Source organism: Gymnodraco acuticeps, unplaced genomic scaffold, assembly GCF_902827175.1.
Source record: "Gymnodraco acuticeps unplaced genomic scaffold, fGymAcu1.1, whole genome shotgun sequence".
Taxonomy (NCBI): domain Eukaryota; kingdom Metazoa; phylum Chordata; class Actinopteri; order Perciformes; family Bathydraconidae; genus Gymnodraco; species Gymnodraco acuticeps.
The window spans coordinates 5691642-5708042 of record NW_022991180.1 but is presented as its reverse complement, the minus strand read 5'-3'; the positions used below and the strand labels follow the sequence as shown (position 1 = coordinate 5708042).

Sequence of the window (16401 nt, the reverse complement as noted above, 5' to 3'; positions counted from 1 at the left end):
TTAGATTTCACAGTGCATACGATTTCTGCCTGAGGCTATGAGACAGTAGTTCTCTTTTGTAATCAGCCAATCAATGACTTGATTGACAAAGAAAGCATTTGGTATGCACTGAGGAAATCGGCAGGGTCACCGGGTCATTAGCATATCGCAAAAATGTGTCGATCAACCCTGCATAGCTTTACCCTTTTCATCTACCAACGGATCTGTCTTCATTTGTGTCTGCTTACAAAGGTCTGCGTTGCCTTTTTAAAATGATCCAGAAAGGTCATAGACTTCATAGTCCTCTCTCTGAAGGAGAGAAAGATGGGAGGCGAGTGGCAATGCTTTGAATATTGCATCTCAGCATTTAAAAAGGCATGACTATGCATAAGCTACCTGCACAACGGACCCCAGGGAGAGGAAGTACACCTCCTAAAGGTTCCTTTTAAAACCCTGTGGGGATAACATGCAGAGAGCAGCTCTTCAAGCAGCGTTTACATGACATGGGGCGATGGAAGTAATCTCCTGGTAATAAGACATGGTTAAGGAACAAAAAGAGAGCAATTGTCTCGGTCAGAATATGTCACTCTTGGGATCCGTTTGTCTTTCAGCTCCCCTTGTGGATTCAAACTCCATCCACAGTGGGTCGGCCATGCTGCTGCTACTCACCGTGGTGTTGGTTGGTTTAGGGGCCTTCTTCATCTACAAGTTTAAAAGGTGCGTTCGCTTTGATTAAAAAGTCAAATGTGTAGAACTTACAGACACAGTGTATATTTGTTGTTTCAAAAAGCCTTACACAGTTGCTCTGCTATCGTCTTTTTATAAGGAAAATCCCTTGGATCCATGTTCAGACTGAGGACAGTAGGGAGAAGGACCCGGAGGTGATCAGTACAGTCGGGCAGAACGACAACATGTCCAAGGTCAAGCTCAGCGAGTTTCCCTCTCCGAAAGAGCTCATGGAAAAGGAGCTGGAGGCCAGGAGCAGTGGTACGTTAGCTGCAAGTTGTTACATAAATATACAGCATTTAAAGCAGAGGTGGGAGGGGTATTAAGATATCTTTAGCCATACCACAATTTACAAGTGAAACTGGATCAAGTAAAAATCCTGCATTCAGAACAGTATGAAGTAGTTTTAAGGAAATGTAGTAAAGTACAAACATAAAAGTACTCAAAATGCAGGCTATTTCTTTATTATATCATGAAATATATTTTACTTTTGAATTATTATTGATGCAGACAAATTCAAATAACATTTGTATGACAAAAGTAGCTACAGTATCAACTGCATACACCAAATGGAGAAACACGTACAAAATAGATATAAAGTCATATCTATCTAAATTACTCTAAGAAAATAACTAAGAAATGTACTTTGGCAATTCCCAAAAACAAAAGTGGATTTAATTTAGGAAACTACAGTATAATGTATGACAGTTGTGTTTTAGACTTAATTAAATACAGAATATGAATACATGCGTACTGCTTAGACACGCTAATACCGGATTTAAAGGATGACTGTCACTTTAAGAGACTGATACTGATTAACATTTTATTGCCCTTAAAACATTTCCCTGCCCATCTGTTTTGAATATACTGTAACTGTATCCTTGTGTTGACACAAAATACTGAGTGTACCTTGAAGTGCAGCTCATATCTGAGCTGCTGGAACGTCTCTCTCTATGAAATGTGTCATATTTTTAGAAAATTGCAAGCCACAAGCTCAACTGCAGCCCAGTAACCAGATATCACGATGACAAGTTAACTTTATGATTGCTATGGTTGACATCCACCGTGATGTCTTTTAGATGAGAGCAGTCCCTGCAGACACTGGATTATTTGACAAAAGTAGCACTGCAGTGCTCCTGACTAAGACGTGGGCTGCAGGCCGTTTTCTGGTCGCTCAGCACTTTGGCTATTCTTCATTTCTCAGCTGTTTCTCCAAGTCCTTGCTGATCTGAAACAAATGAACTCCTTTTTTGTGGCATCAGAAGAGTTTATTTATAAAAGGGCAGGGCAGCGTGGGACCTTTTAACTTAGGGCTCGCTAGATGAAATTAATTGAATTTTTCATTAATATTCTGAAGCTCGGTTTGATTCACATGCAGTTTGATTTTCACTGGGTTACAAGTCTATCGTATTCACTTTACAAGCATATCATAAAATATATCATCAGCTAGAGCAGGTCATCGTCCGGTAATCATTCATCCATTAAGAACATTGCCTTCTTCCTCCACTATTGAATTGCGAGTTTTTCTGATTTTGTAGTTTAATTATATTTTTAAATGTGCCAAGTATAAAGAGAATATGCCTCTGACGTATATGTTATAAAGTACAGATGTTTCATTGCCTGTAAGCCAGGCCTTGCTCCAGCTGGTGGAAAACATGCCCCCAACCAGAGGAGGAACATTAACCAGTTTTAATTTAATTAATGTCTGGGTTCAGTGATTTTATGTGTTCTAATTTGAGTCCAAATGGCTTTACAAGCTCTAAGAAGAGGTAGAATATGCTATTCCTTGATGGTTTTCACAGCACAGCAGGGGCCATGATGTGAAATTAAAATTCATGAAGGTTGAAATGAAGATTTAAACATGTTAAACGGAACTTGACAGATTAAAATAAAAAAAAATGTGATGTATTGATTAACGTTGATACAAATTGGCTGTGAATGATGAACATGACAGTTCTCATGGCCTCATGTTTCATAATAAGTAAGTAGAAACGTGCAGTTCAGTTGAAATTCCAACTAAAGCTTTAAAAGACAAATGAGCTTCAAGAATAAAACACATTTATCAACCATCGACTGACTCCTAGTGTGGGAGAATAATCTTTTAGAGCACCTCACAATAAATCACGTCATTAATCACGTCTTAACAGCCAATCAGAGACAACCAACATCAGCTTCATTGTTGTTCTTTTACAAATATTAACATTTTACTTATTGATGTTATTCACAACAGTTGTAGTGTATCATTTATTTTTAGTTTATCCCTAACGCAGCTATAATGGATATTTGTGAAACATGTGTTGGCTCATTGTTTGAATGTGCTTGTTTTACTGTAAAAGCGTCACAGCAGCCAGCTGTATTGGAAAAGCACTTAAGACCCAGTGTGTGCAACCTGCTGAGCATAAAGGACAGAAAGACACAGTTAGCGACTATAGCTGTAAACAGAGTGGAGCACTTAGCAGCTGAAGCCAGCAGGAGATGGTAGGGACACAAACACAGAGAAAAAAGAGGGGATATTGAACTTGAATTCATCAGGTGGTTTATTAAAATTAGCATTTTATAATTATTCTGATAAATAGCTTATTTTTTTCACCTTTTTATTTTGTATTCATACATTTGAAGACTTCATAAATCTGTCCCCAGGTCACTCCTTTCAGCTCCGTGTGGATCGTACCAGTAATTTGTATTGAGCCCCATGAGATATTAAAATATTAGATTTAACCTTCTTAAGTTTAAATGGTATCAAACATTTACCCCACTCTTATCCTGTACATTACAAATTGTGCTACAGACTACGTGCATTTAATTTGTAAATATTCTCAGCCTTAAAGCAATTTAAATCTGATAGATCATATTTTCTTCAGCAAATCTGGGCTGACAGCAGGATCTCTTCCTTGATGAATTCACTGCGAGGTTATTAGTTATTTGGGCGAACAGGAAAATTGGCTTCACGCTGCTTTAGACAAGTCCCTGAATTCAAACTACTGACACAGTTGAGAGATAAAAGTGGCACCTTTTGAATAGACCCCTGTTTGCACAATCTGAACGACCCCACTTGTCACGGCGATCTTATCCGCCCTCCATCACCAGCTCAGCGCTGTGTGGAGAGGCCATGTTCCTCTGAGGCAACGGGGGGCTTTTCAACCAAGATGCACTGCTGAGGAATTCATAATTAAGTTTAAAAGCTTTTAGAAACCATTTGATCTTCCAGTAGAAAGACTAGAGAGGAAGCGAGAATGAACCTTGAGCTTTTTTGTTGATGTTGTAGACAGTTATTTCTTCACCCTGCAATCAATGTCATGTAGATGAAGCATGAATATAACAGAAGTTGTTTGTCTTTCATTTCTAAATCCTTAAAACAAGCAACTTGCGATGTGCATGTGATGTCAAGGCAAAAACCTGTCCCTGTATTTATTCTCTTTGTGTTTCTCTGCACATGTTTTTCAGGCGGAATTGGAAGAAATATGGAGAGAATTGTCACGAGGGAATTTCCAAATTGTACCAATGTCTAAGACTTTGTTGCTGAGTGAGTACAGATTGTTGTGTTACAATTGTGCTGAAATTGTTTGCTTTGTTAGCATTGATTTTAGTTTAGTTTTTTACAATTAAACTCACGCTTATAGCTGCTATCCTTTAGTCATGTTTGTCACCCACATGGGTAGAGTAAGTGTCTATAATACTTGATGAAGATCAATCCACGGAGTAAGACTGAAGGTCCTCTAGTTTGGGAGCGGGGAATTAAAGAAATTGGATTATAATGTTATCGGACAAAACAATTCCAATTAGCATCCAGATTGACTAGCTTTAAGTCAAACTGTGGATGTATTGCCGATGAGAGCACTTTATGAATAATCAGCTGCCATTGTGTACTTTTGATGAATTCTGTACTGCCTGTGACAAATCATCGTTTTTCTTAATTACGTGAAACAAAGGGTAGGAAAACCGAACCAAAAAGCTATTAGATAAACAATCAAATGAGAAAAGTACCATTTAATTTAATGGGTCAGTACAAGAGAAAGGATGTATTGGCTTTACTGTGTAAAAGTCGGATAGTTGAGTTGTGTTGAATTCAGCATTTAATGACAGAGGATGATAATGACCTACTATGAGGACATTAAGCCCCTTGAGGAACATTATAATACAGGGATACAAATGATACACTATTTTAATGTTATACAAATGATTCCCCCCATCACACAAAATGAACCAACCGGCTATAAAATTTGTCAAGTGTTACATTTTTATTTTCTTTCTATAATTTCATCTTTTCTTTATATCCCTAATAGACAACCCACAAAAACAAAAGTTGTCTGTTTAAGGAAGAACACATCGTGCCCTGCCTTCATACCACAGAAATATAATTAATACAACGTTTAAATCATTATATTTTAATGTTAAATACACCATTTAACTTTAAGCTCTGGGTAAACATGAACATTTCCCGCCCTTTAACTAGAGGTCTTTGAGTTGTAAATATACACTTATGAATATTTATATAAAAATGTCAAAATCTGACTGTTGTGGTGGTTTTAGGAAATATGTAGAAGGCTCTGTAATATAACACGGTGCTTTCAATGACTGTCTCAGAACGTCGTTCAAAACTAAAATGTGTTATATGGACGGTCTGGCCTTAGAGGTGGAAATAATGTAAACTTGTACATAAAAGAAGAAGGAATGTAAAGGCTACGTCGTCCTACTTTATTGTAAAGTCCTCTCACTGAACAGGCAGTGTTTCTACGACCCTCAGTCTAGCAACAAGGTGTTTGTCCTCTTTTTTATTTATTTTGTACAGTAGCATGCCCTAATTATCTGTGATAAAAGATAAATTAATACATTAGGGTGAGCGAATACTGTGTATATACCACGGTTGTTTTAAAGTTTACACATTAAACAAATTATTAAACACCTTGTCTTATAGTCTAGTTGTGCAATTGCCAAAAGTTGTGCATGATATATGATATTGTTAATTTTTGTCTAATATATATATATATTGTCTTGTTTTGAATCATATTTCTTACTGTGAACAAATTGCCATTTTAAAATTGTTCAAAATAAATGTATTTTTATATGGAATTATGTTTTTTGTGATTTTTTTTTGTATATATATTCACATATCAACATCTCTTATTCAGTTATCTAAAACTCAGGTGCCTTGCTGCAGCCAGTGTCACACGTTTAATGATCCCTCAGAGGCTCTGAAGTCACTTTTAATGAGCAGAAGTGTGATAACACCCATGTGAAGATTACCATCTGACACTTTGACTGAGCTTCATTTTACCTCCATGGCGCCATCACTCAAGTTGCCAGTTACAGATGAGTTCTATTTAATTAAACAATTACTGAGGATGTAGTCGTGTGATGAGATTTTGTAAAGAAGAACTGCAGGCGTTAGTACTGCTTGTTCTCCATCTTCAGATTCAGAAGGAGAAAAATAAAAGCTTGGACGGTGTGGCTGATTAGTAGAAATGATTCTTTTCACACAAAGATGCAGCAACAAGGCCCTTGTTCCTCTATTTTGCATTTTTTTAAATCTCAAATCGCACACCAATCTTCATCACTTCAACAGCCACCAACGCCCCGAGAGTCTTATTCTTGCTCGTGCTCTCAGTCTGAATTAACACCAAGGCCTTTCTCTAACTGCCCTGGGATGTTCGGCGGTGCAAAATCAAATTGAACGGTGACAATCCCTAATGGATGATTCGCTGCAGCCAGACACTAATGTAGCACTCAATGAAAGGAAACATGCTCATCAATTTCACACTGTGGCTAACACAATATTGCTGTGGGTTATTGTTGTGGGACATTTTTCATTCAAGGTGCTACCCAGTCTGGGACAAATCTGCCACGATTGTGTGTGTGTGTGTCGATTTCCTGAAGAGGGGATAATTAATTTGTTGCACGGTGGGAGAGCCAAGGAAGCAGCCCATTAGAATCTCTCCAGGCTACTTGGTGCTTTTCATTGTCCTGCCGCTCGGACCCATTGTGTAATGCAAATGACTGCGCTGAAACTTCGGGCATGCTAAGCATCACTTGTTAGAGGAAAAAGGCAGAAAAGAAACAAAGAAAGTGTGCCTGGTGATCAAAATTACCAACATGAGTCATAGTTTCGCACTTCATGAAGTCTTGATTGATTAAATCAAAGGTCAAACAGAACTAACTCCTGCAGTGAACTACATGGATCTATAGATTGACGACAGCAGAAAAACATAAAGCAGTTATTGCTTTTAGAAATGAGTTTACTCGACAGCCACGCCGCATTAATGCTGTTTCTGCTTTATTCCGCAACCATGGTTACTTCTGCAAGATCAAATGAAAAACACAGTAACAACCCACTGGATAATCAAGTCACTTGTAATGAATGAGTTATCTAGCCTTTGAGAAACGGAAAACACACTGCAGTTCACATTCCTAACAAGTCAGTTTTCTGCCTAATTAAAACACATTTGAAATATCTTGGAGGAAAACAAAAAAAACATCATGCAATTCTGTTTACAATCGTATTCACAGTTTGATCATTTGGAATGTACAAAAGGTTTGTTAAATAAATATGAAAAACTGATGGTGTGGAGAGACAGCGTTCGCCCAATGACGAGTTTATTTATGCTTCAGGCTCAATCGCAGGATGGGAGGGAAGAAGTATGGAGAAGCCTCTGGTCAATTTGTCTTACTGACATATGATGCTGTCAACACTTGAAAATAAAAGTTTGATGAAGAAGAACTTCAGTACTTATCCCAAAGAGACAGCGGCTGACCAAAGCTCTGTGCGTAGGCTGAGCCTTGTCGACAGGAGATACGTCTTCTCTATCTCTGTGTCCCTCGCAGCAAAGAAAATGAACGAATCTGAAGCCTTTTGTCCGCTGAGTCCTTGGGGGGTAAACCTAGAACAGACTGCAGGCTCCTCTGCGTTCCTGTTAACCGAGGAAATGCCAAGTGTGGATGCTGGTATCAGTGTGGTAGATAAACAGTCCAGAATAAATAAAAAGGTGTAAAGATGAGAGGATATTTCTCCATTGAACCGGTGTTGTTTTAGAGTTGACTGTGAGAAGGCACCACAACCTTCACACTGGGATCAGTTCAAAGGAACAACACACACATGGGAATCATTTTGTAACTGTGTCAAGGAAAACATGTTTTTTTTAACTCAAACCAAACACAAACAAATAGCTAATACATCATTGACTAATTACTAAAGAAAATTCAGATTTAGCATCTTCCTTACTGCATTGCAGCATGTGTTGTCTGCTGTACTTTAGCTTCTTTGTTAACATGGGAATTATTCAGAACATTTACATTTAGTTTTTTATGGAAACCAGAATGTACAAGAAAAGCTCTGGGCAACGAATAAGTAGGAATCACAAGTTTAAAAAGTCATCGCACTGATTTACAGCCAAATTGACAGTAAAACAATCACATACAGTATAGGATGCAGCTGCAACCATCCATGAGCATGATTTAGACAGATCTGTGTATAATCAGGTTTTAAGTAGGTTCCACATTTATCATGTTAGCATTCATTCCAGTGTCACTAAAATGACGTATGCGAGTCTCCTAAACAAGAGGCATTGCTTAGTTCCCCACCTACTGTATATACCTATCTAGTTTATCCACTTTAATCTTCTGTTCTTATTTTTGTTATGACATATAAAACATGTTGAGCTGCAAAGAGACAGGCTTGATGGAATACACAGATCTGGGACTTGGAGCCCTCCATCTCCTGGATATTGCAAGCTTTCATTTGATGAGAATCTGGTGATAAGATGTACTGATTGTACAGAGCTTAATGAACCCGCTTCCCTCACTGTCTTACTCAGATAAGCTGTTTGCACATAGTCAAACAAAGTAAACTTCACAAACACAAGCCCGGAGAACAGAAATAGGATCATTTTTTTCACATATTATTATTATACATCACTTCTGTCCCGCCGTTTTATATTTTCATATTTGAGCAGATGCAGCTGTAATCAGCTGAGACAAATAGTTTTTACTATTTCCATTATGGATGTACATTATTTACATAAAAAGATCAATGTCCTTGCAAAAATACAAGTATTTTCAGTCAAAAAGTGTCCCTTTTCAAGAAGCAAGTATAAATCTGTACAGTTTCCTCGGAGGGATTAGGCAGCACAGTGTGAACTGGTCCATCCATGCATGGGTAGCAAAACACTCGAGACCATTCATTGTGACCGTGGTTTCATAGCTTGCTGGAAGTAACTGCCAAGGAAGATGTATTGCTTTCGAGTTGGTCATAGACTCTCAACATTAAAACACATGGGGCGCTTCATCAGAGAGCTTGATGTCTGTGTGAGATGGCAGGTAGCCTGACAAGGGAGAAGAAAGGAAAGAGACAGGTGGAATTTTATGTTTTCCCATTTGCATACGGCTGTATTTTTGCAGGCAAACACATTTATCTTGGATGGGTCGATTGTTTAGAAGTAAATCAACTTGAACCTCGTAGATATTTCTTGATGAAAATGCTTTCAACACTCCGCTACTTTCCTGATGCACTAATTATTTTATTGGGTCAAATAATTCACCTAGACATTCTCATCACTTTAGCTCGCAATTGATTATGCTTCACTTACCTGTGAATACTAATACCTTGCTGTGACAAACTCATGTTGGCAAATACATAAATATACCGCACATAATAATAACAACTATATCTTGGCACCTCCTTTATGATAATAAAGGGAGGGGGTGTAGCATCAGCACTTACAATGGGTGAATATCAAGTATCTCTTTCGTGTCACTGCATTTTACCGTCGATCATCGCATCTTAAAGCAGAGGCTACTCAGTATCGGCATATCCAGCCATGTAGTAGGGTGGTTTGTGAACTACCTCTCTGAAAGGTCCCAATGTGTTCATTTTGATGGGCTGTCTTCTGAGTGGTTAAACATTACTAATGGTGTTCCTCAAGGTTCTGTTTTAGGTCCACTTTTATTCTCCATCTACATCAATAGTTTAGGTGAAAATGTCGATGGAGCAACCTTACATTTGTATGCGGACGATACCGTGATGTACTGTGCAGGTTCCTCCATTAAGGAGGTTGTGGTTGAATTGCAAGCAGTTTTTAACATTATTCAGACTCAGCTCTCTGAACTAAAGCTTCTTTTAAATGTTGATAAAACCAAGGTAATGCTCTTTTCAAAAGCTAAAAAGACACTAAAGCCTGTTTTAGATATTGTAACTACGCAAGGAATACAACTTGAAGTGGTTACCTGTTACAAATACCTTGGTAGCTGGCTTGATGATTGTCTCACTTTTACCATCATGTCAATAACCTGCTTAAAGCACTGAGGGTTAGGCTAGGTTTCTTCTACAGGAACAAGTCCTGTTTCTCGCTTGAAGCCAGGAAAAGGCTAGTCACTGTGACCTTTTTACCTGTGCTAGACTATGGTGATTTGATGTATATGAATGCACCTGCCAATTGCCTGGTCAAGTTAGATGCTGCATATCACAGCGCACTAAGATTTGTGACAAACTGTAAAGCATTAACCCATCACTGTACCCTGTATGCAAGGGCTGGTTTGCTTTCACTAACTGTACGGAGGCTCAGTCACTGGTTCATTTTCATATACAAAGCCATGTTAGGGAAACTTCCATCCTACATCTGCTCCCTGATCTCACGGCGAATTGTAAGTGGCTACTGCCTGAGATCGCATGCTGTGGTTTTATTAAATGTGCCAAATGCTAGGACTGTCTTAGGGAAGATAGCTTTTAGATGCGCAGCGCCACTGTCTTGGAGTAATCTGCAATTGAAATGGAAACTGAGCAATCTGGTGCCACTAAATGTTTTTAAAGCTTGGTTGGATGCTACTCAATCGGAAGCTGTTGGTACCTGCTCATGTGGATAGTTATTGTAAATTGTAAATCCCTGTAATGATGCTGTAAGATGTCCTTTTTGTTGTTCTGTTTATGTTTATGTTTCATGTGGAACCTACTTGAGCAGGTCTCCCTTGAAAAAGAGATCAATGATCTCAATGGGATACACCTGGGTAAATAAAGGTCTGAAATGAAATGACATTTTGAAACACAACTTTGGTGAAAACTGTAATGCTATAAAAAGAATAATTTCACAATAAACCTGTTTCCTGTTAACCCTTGTGTTATGTGCCTTCCTTGTATGTATAACTAGATTATTGTTCTATGCAATGAGGTTGTGGGATATCCGTTTCTGTGATTAAAACCTCAAGCAACGATGTGAATTAAATGCTTGTGGGGCTTATTGTGCAAAATAATTACATTTTAAAAATGCAACAGCAACAACTCTATTCAGAAACTATTCTCAGGTTAAGTATGGTCACATTAGCCGCCCCTAAACAAGGAGGCAGTGTCACCATTTTGGTTTGGTAATGAGCATTTTCTGAGTAATCATCAAACTGTGAGAGGTTTATGAGAGCAATGCTCAAGTTGATAGAGTTCATTTGAACAGAAAATGCTGATTGCACATTGCCAGGTAGTTTGTTTTTATTTCTATGCCATGCCAACCATGTTGCCTATCCCACATGGAATTACAAGACACTGCCAACTTTTGAACATATCACACTTCTGGATAAATCATACACAAAAAAAAAAAGGGAAACGTGAGTTATAGCATGATATGTACTCTTAAATAACATATGTGTTAAACTGCAGAAAAGCTATCCACATGATCACAGAGAAAAGTAAATAAATTATAAAGGATTTCAAGTTTATCCTGGTTACCGTCTCTGTCTCCAAGGCTTTCTTTAGAAACTGGCACGCTTAAATGCTTTGTATTTTGATAGCCAATTTAAGTCTTCTGTGCTAATTAACAAGAATAATGATCCACATTAAAGAAATGGTCAGGAAGGGTTTTCTTCTTTTCCTCACATGCACATTATGGGCTTCAAGTGAAGTGATGCAGTCGTTTAAGTGTAATATATAACTGTGCTTTCAGGGTGTGTAATACAGTATATAACTGTACCGTACCTTTAGTGCTTTGCTCTTCATAATTGTTGTAATTAATTCTTTTATAGGAACAATTTAATACTTGAGAAATAGTTGGATATCTCAAAAGTGGTTTTTTTCTTATGGACAATTTTACTGTTTAGTTTATTCTGCTTTTGATATGAACAACAAACCAACATTTGGAAGCTGCATCAATGAACATTCTGCTGGTGATTACCAGCCCTCTTTAACTGGAGTTATACCACAGACATATCACCAAATTAATGTATCAAGTGATAGAATAAAACACCGCTTATTTGCCAACATGAGAATCTGAAAATAACTGTGTGATAAACGCTAAATATTCTTGAGAGATGACTGTAGCTTAAAGGAAGACCAACGAATACCTCTGCCTTTTGAATCCAGCTGTACATCCACCCGATCCAGGGAGGTCAGCTGGTCCCCCTCAGGGTTTGGGATGGCGATGGAGGTTACCGTGGGGATGACCTCTTGTTCTTTATCAGGCTGCTCCGCTGTGTAAGTGTTGATGCCCGGGATCTTCCTGTAGGTCATGCCATGGGGTAAGAAAAAAGAAAAGAGAGAGATATATATAAGAGGCAAGCAAATGGAAACCAGCCACCAGGTCTGTTTCTCTAATGCTCGCACTAAGCATAATGTGTCGCACACTATTTTTAACTGTTAAGGATGGGAAAGGATTGCTTAAAAGCTGGAAACTAGGGCATTTCACATTCCACTGGGCATTGCTCCCTCACTTTCATATTGTTCACCTCCATTTTCAATCAATTTTTCATCCCCCTCAGATGCACCCCCAATTCTGCTTAAAACTAACATCTTGCCTTTCTAATTTCACAGGCGCCCCTCGTGATTTCCTGCTGCAGCTGTGACATTTCAGGCAGCTTTAGAAAGTAAAAGTTGATTTCCTTAATTTTGTAATAAGGATCTTGAAAGTTAGAGTCAAGCAATGTTTTAATTTATGATGAGGACAATTCTTCAACATCTACAATGGCCCTAAATGAGCCCTGTGATTGGCACGGGATTAGCTGCTGCAGAGGATGCTATTTACTGTACGTCCCTCACTTTATAATGTACGTTGTCTCAGGGCTTATCTCCTCAACCTTTCCTGCCATTCTGCAGAGTGTGCCTCACCTTGGATGGCTGTGTTTAGCATTTCCCAAAAGGTCAACCCTCACATTGTCAGATAGATGAATATTGATAACTGCAGGACTCTGACACCCATTCAGCACTCTGGGAGAATTGATTAGACTGTCATTCCCTGTAATATTCCGCAGATTGAGACAGAGGGGAATTGTCTTATTCCTAGAGCCATTATTGTGACGCCTGTGTCCATAACTCTGAGATATATGGAGTCGGAATACTTCTGGAAACTTTTAGGAGTTCAGCAGCGAGGTGTTTGCTTGTGGGTAATGGGGCCGACTCTGAAAAAGGGTCGTTATGCAAACACGCACGCACACACACCAAACAATAACATCTATCTTAACGTAGATATCTCTGTAATGATGCGAGTCTGCAAACCTGAGAATGGATCTGCACACATTTTCTCACACAGTTTTCCAGTGCCTTTTATATGGTTACAATATATGATATCCCGTATACTGTACCTTTTAAATTTATATATAAGAAAGACAGCCAGGCCCATCAGAACGACTGACACCAGCATGATGACTGCAGTGCTGCTATGGCCGCTATCACTGCTGTCCACAAGAGGAGCTTTCAAGGAGATGAAAAGAGAAATTGAGTGCACATGAAGGCCAACTGATCTAATTTCTGATCTCATAGGAATACAAATAATACAACAATGGAGTATCAGAGCTCAGTTGTAATGCTGACCATGTGGGAGACTATAGGGACTCAGAGATATGTCCAATAAACACTTCCTTTTTTCATTGATAGTTAAATATACTTTATCAAGAATAATCTACTCACTATTAACACTGCTCTCCATGGATATATTAAAAACAAGTAATACACCAATAATACGGGCAATATTAAGGTTTACGTCTGAGAACATGTAGACTAGTTTGTTCCCGAGTAGATTTATTTTATACATTTGCATTTTAAGAAATTGTACACAGGTTACAGGGTATACATAACAGAATGATACATTACAATGTATTAAAACACAAAATAAAAGATGAATAGTAATTTATAGAATATAACAGATAAGGGATGCATCATTAATACTCTTACATACATTAATTCTCACATCCAACCGGAGGGTCATTAATAATGTTTTGTAATTGATATCTCAACTATTTTTACCATCTAGCATGAAATATATCAACTTGATTTCTAATTCTCATGGTTTCTCTTTTCATTTTTCATTTACAAGACTCTTCCACTTTGAATGTATTTAAGTTATCATCTTTTTACCAATTCACCATTTGTTTAATTATTGCTAGACTTACAAGTCATCTTCACCTCCAAATTGGAAGGTCTGGCCTTACATTACCGAGAGACAAGCACCTGAACTGCACTTCTCTCCCAAAAAAGGACTGGATTTGTTCAGTAGGTGTGTGGCAGAGGAGCAGCCTCACCTGGAGACAGCTGTGTGGCGTACACGTTCACCTGCACCCCCGGCTTGAGTGTGAACTGGACGAGGTCTTGGTTCAGAGCACTTAGCAGAACCTGAGAAAGCTATGAGGAGGAGTGATGGAGCAGAGAAGACTCGGTTAGCAGCGGCTGCACAGCAATATTCTACAGTCATCAATATTTCAAACAGTAATTTCATCTAACACCCTGAATTATGAATCACAATTTTTGCTTCCTTTTAAAAGAAGAGCAAACGTTGATATGACACAAGGAAAACCAAACCTGCTGCAGCGAAACACGGCACTCTGTTAATGGCGATGGAAACCCTATCAGGTAAATGGACAGCCTGCTTACGGTGTCAGTGACATTTTAAAAAGAAAAAATGAGTAAAATCTTGTGCTTTTTTGATCGAAATGGAATTTCTCATCTGTTTTTTTCAGTAAACCTGTTTTCAGGGCGAAAGGATTTAATGATTTTAAAGTTCACGTAGGCAAAGCCATTGGAAAGCAAAGTATGTTCTTATATCATAAAATAACTGTTTTAATTATTTTCCCTGAAGTGCCTGAAGTTCCCCTGCTTTTCACACCTAGATGAAGCAGTCATTTAACAGGGGACCAAACTGCCTTCCCGGAGCCCATTTGAGTCCTTAGCCATGCCTCACTAATTCCATCTCGCTCTTTCTAAAATCTTTCCACTGGTTAAAATTAGACTGCACTACACAGTATGAATAATTACTTTTTGTTCTAGTGGCATATCAGGGTCAGTAAATCTATTAAACATTTTAATAAGCTGCTCCACACATACACTCACCACATGCATGTGTGTATGTGTGGGCACACGCTGACTTAATGCATCCACATTGCAAGTCATTCACTGGAGAGGAGAGCGGTGAACTGAAGATTTATTACCCTATTGTCTGTGACGTTCTGCCAGGTAATCAGACAGGCTTTAGATAAATACATCTCTTTAATTCCCAATCCAGGCCGCCTGCCCCAGTTTGTTTCCTTTCTCAAAGCTGCCAATTATATGATGCATCAATGTAATTAAATACCTATTAACTTAGTTGAAGACCGTTAGCCAGCAAAATTATGTTTATTTTTGAAACATTGAGGTCCTCTCTGTTATGAGGAATAAATTAGTTTTGGTTCAGCTGAAGCTTTAAAAACAGCACGGTTTTATTGTTTTGTCACGTATTTAATAGCTATCCATAACATGAGAGAGATTAGTTTTTAAATAATATGTTTTTGTCGTAAGACAATAATTAGAGCCATTAGAGGGATTGAAATAATGATGGGATTGTTATTGTCTAAAGGTTTGAGCAAGTTCCAAACTTCTAAAGGGTGGCAGTGAGGTTACAGCATGTTTGGAGATGCTTAGTGAGCTGCATTTCAGTGCTGGATGCTGTTTCATTGCTTTTACACGGGAAGACATTGCCCTCTAGTGTTGCAATTATGTATTACCCCTTTATTAGGAATTGAAAACAAAATGTGTGGGAACATTAAAACATTGATTGTCTGTGATTCAATTAGTGAAGTAGTAATGGGCAATACAACATATTTAAATTATATAAATCTAATTTGTGCTGCAATATAAAAACACAAATGCAGTGCTTGAGAGGAAGTACTTTAAGTGAATAATTCTGCAGGAAATCAAAAGGGTTTTAATCTTAAACCTAATTATGTCCTATGGAGAAATATGAGATGAAACGGGTTTTATGTGCCATCTATAGAAAAGTATTCCTCTTCTTCTCTGCGTGTTTTCCCTTAATGAACCACACCAGAGTTTTTCCACATCTTTTACCCCAATTACTACAAAAAATGTACACTCTTCATTACCGCTGACCTTTTCCGAGGAATAACATAGTGTTTCCCCTACCTACCATGCAGCCAGCGGTGTCCTATCATTTCCCCCTGGTATGAAAATACATTTGCAGAGACTTTAAACTTGGCTGACTTCGGTAATCTATCACAATGAGCATCATGTCTGCATTTATTTTTGTCAAACGTAACCTTATTGTCACACGGGGACAGAGTGCAGACTTTCCAAATAAAGCTGCACTTAAAACTGTGTTAGAATGCAACGATAATGTAACTTTGACAAAGATAAATGCAGACATGATGCTCATTGTGATATATTGCCTCACCTAAATCACATTTTAAGTCTCTACAAGTTGATTTTTGTTGAAGGCTCAAATGTATAGAAAACCAATGGCTGCCTGA

At 38.2% G+C, this 16401-nt stretch overlaps 2 protein-coding genes across 3 annotated transcripts in view; one reads left to right on the top strand and one right to left on the bottom strand.

Moving 5' to 3' along the window:
* Nucleotides 1-5753, top strand: part of sorcs3b (sortilin related VPS10 domain containing receptor 3b) — a 48404-nt gene extending 42651 nt beyond the window's left edge. Inside the window, exons 25-28 of one of the 2 annotated variants that reach the window (XM_034238013.1) lie at nt 591-696; nt 806-966; nt 4150-4228; nt 4989-5753. In XM_034238013.1, coding sequence (XP_034093904.1) covers nt 591-696; nt 806-966; nt 4150-4214 — 332 coding nt within the window. In that variant the 3' untranslated portion in view covers nt 4215-4228; nt 4989-5753. Of the gene's footprint in view, nt 1-590; nt 697-805; nt 967-4149 lie in introns of both variants that reach the window. The other variant, XM_034238012.1, reaches the window with a different exon arrangement.
* Nucleotides 5754-6954: 1201 nt separating this feature from the next.
* Nucleotides 6955-16401, bottom strand: part of LOC117560904 (VPS10 domain-containing receptor SorCS1-like) — a 46423-nt gene continuing 36976 nt past the window's right edge. Inside the window, exons 24-27 of the mRNA XM_034238017.1 lie at nt 14188-14287; nt 13252-13360; nt 12019-12173; nt 6955-9020 (exon numbers count right to left, since the gene is read on the bottom strand). Coding sequence (XP_034093908.1) covers nt 8962-9020; nt 12019-12173; nt 13252-13360; nt 14188-14287 — 423 coding nt within the window. The 3' untranslated portion in view covers nt 6955-8961. The remainder of the gene's footprint in view (nt 9021-12018; nt 12174-13251; nt 13361-14187; nt 14288-16401) is intronic.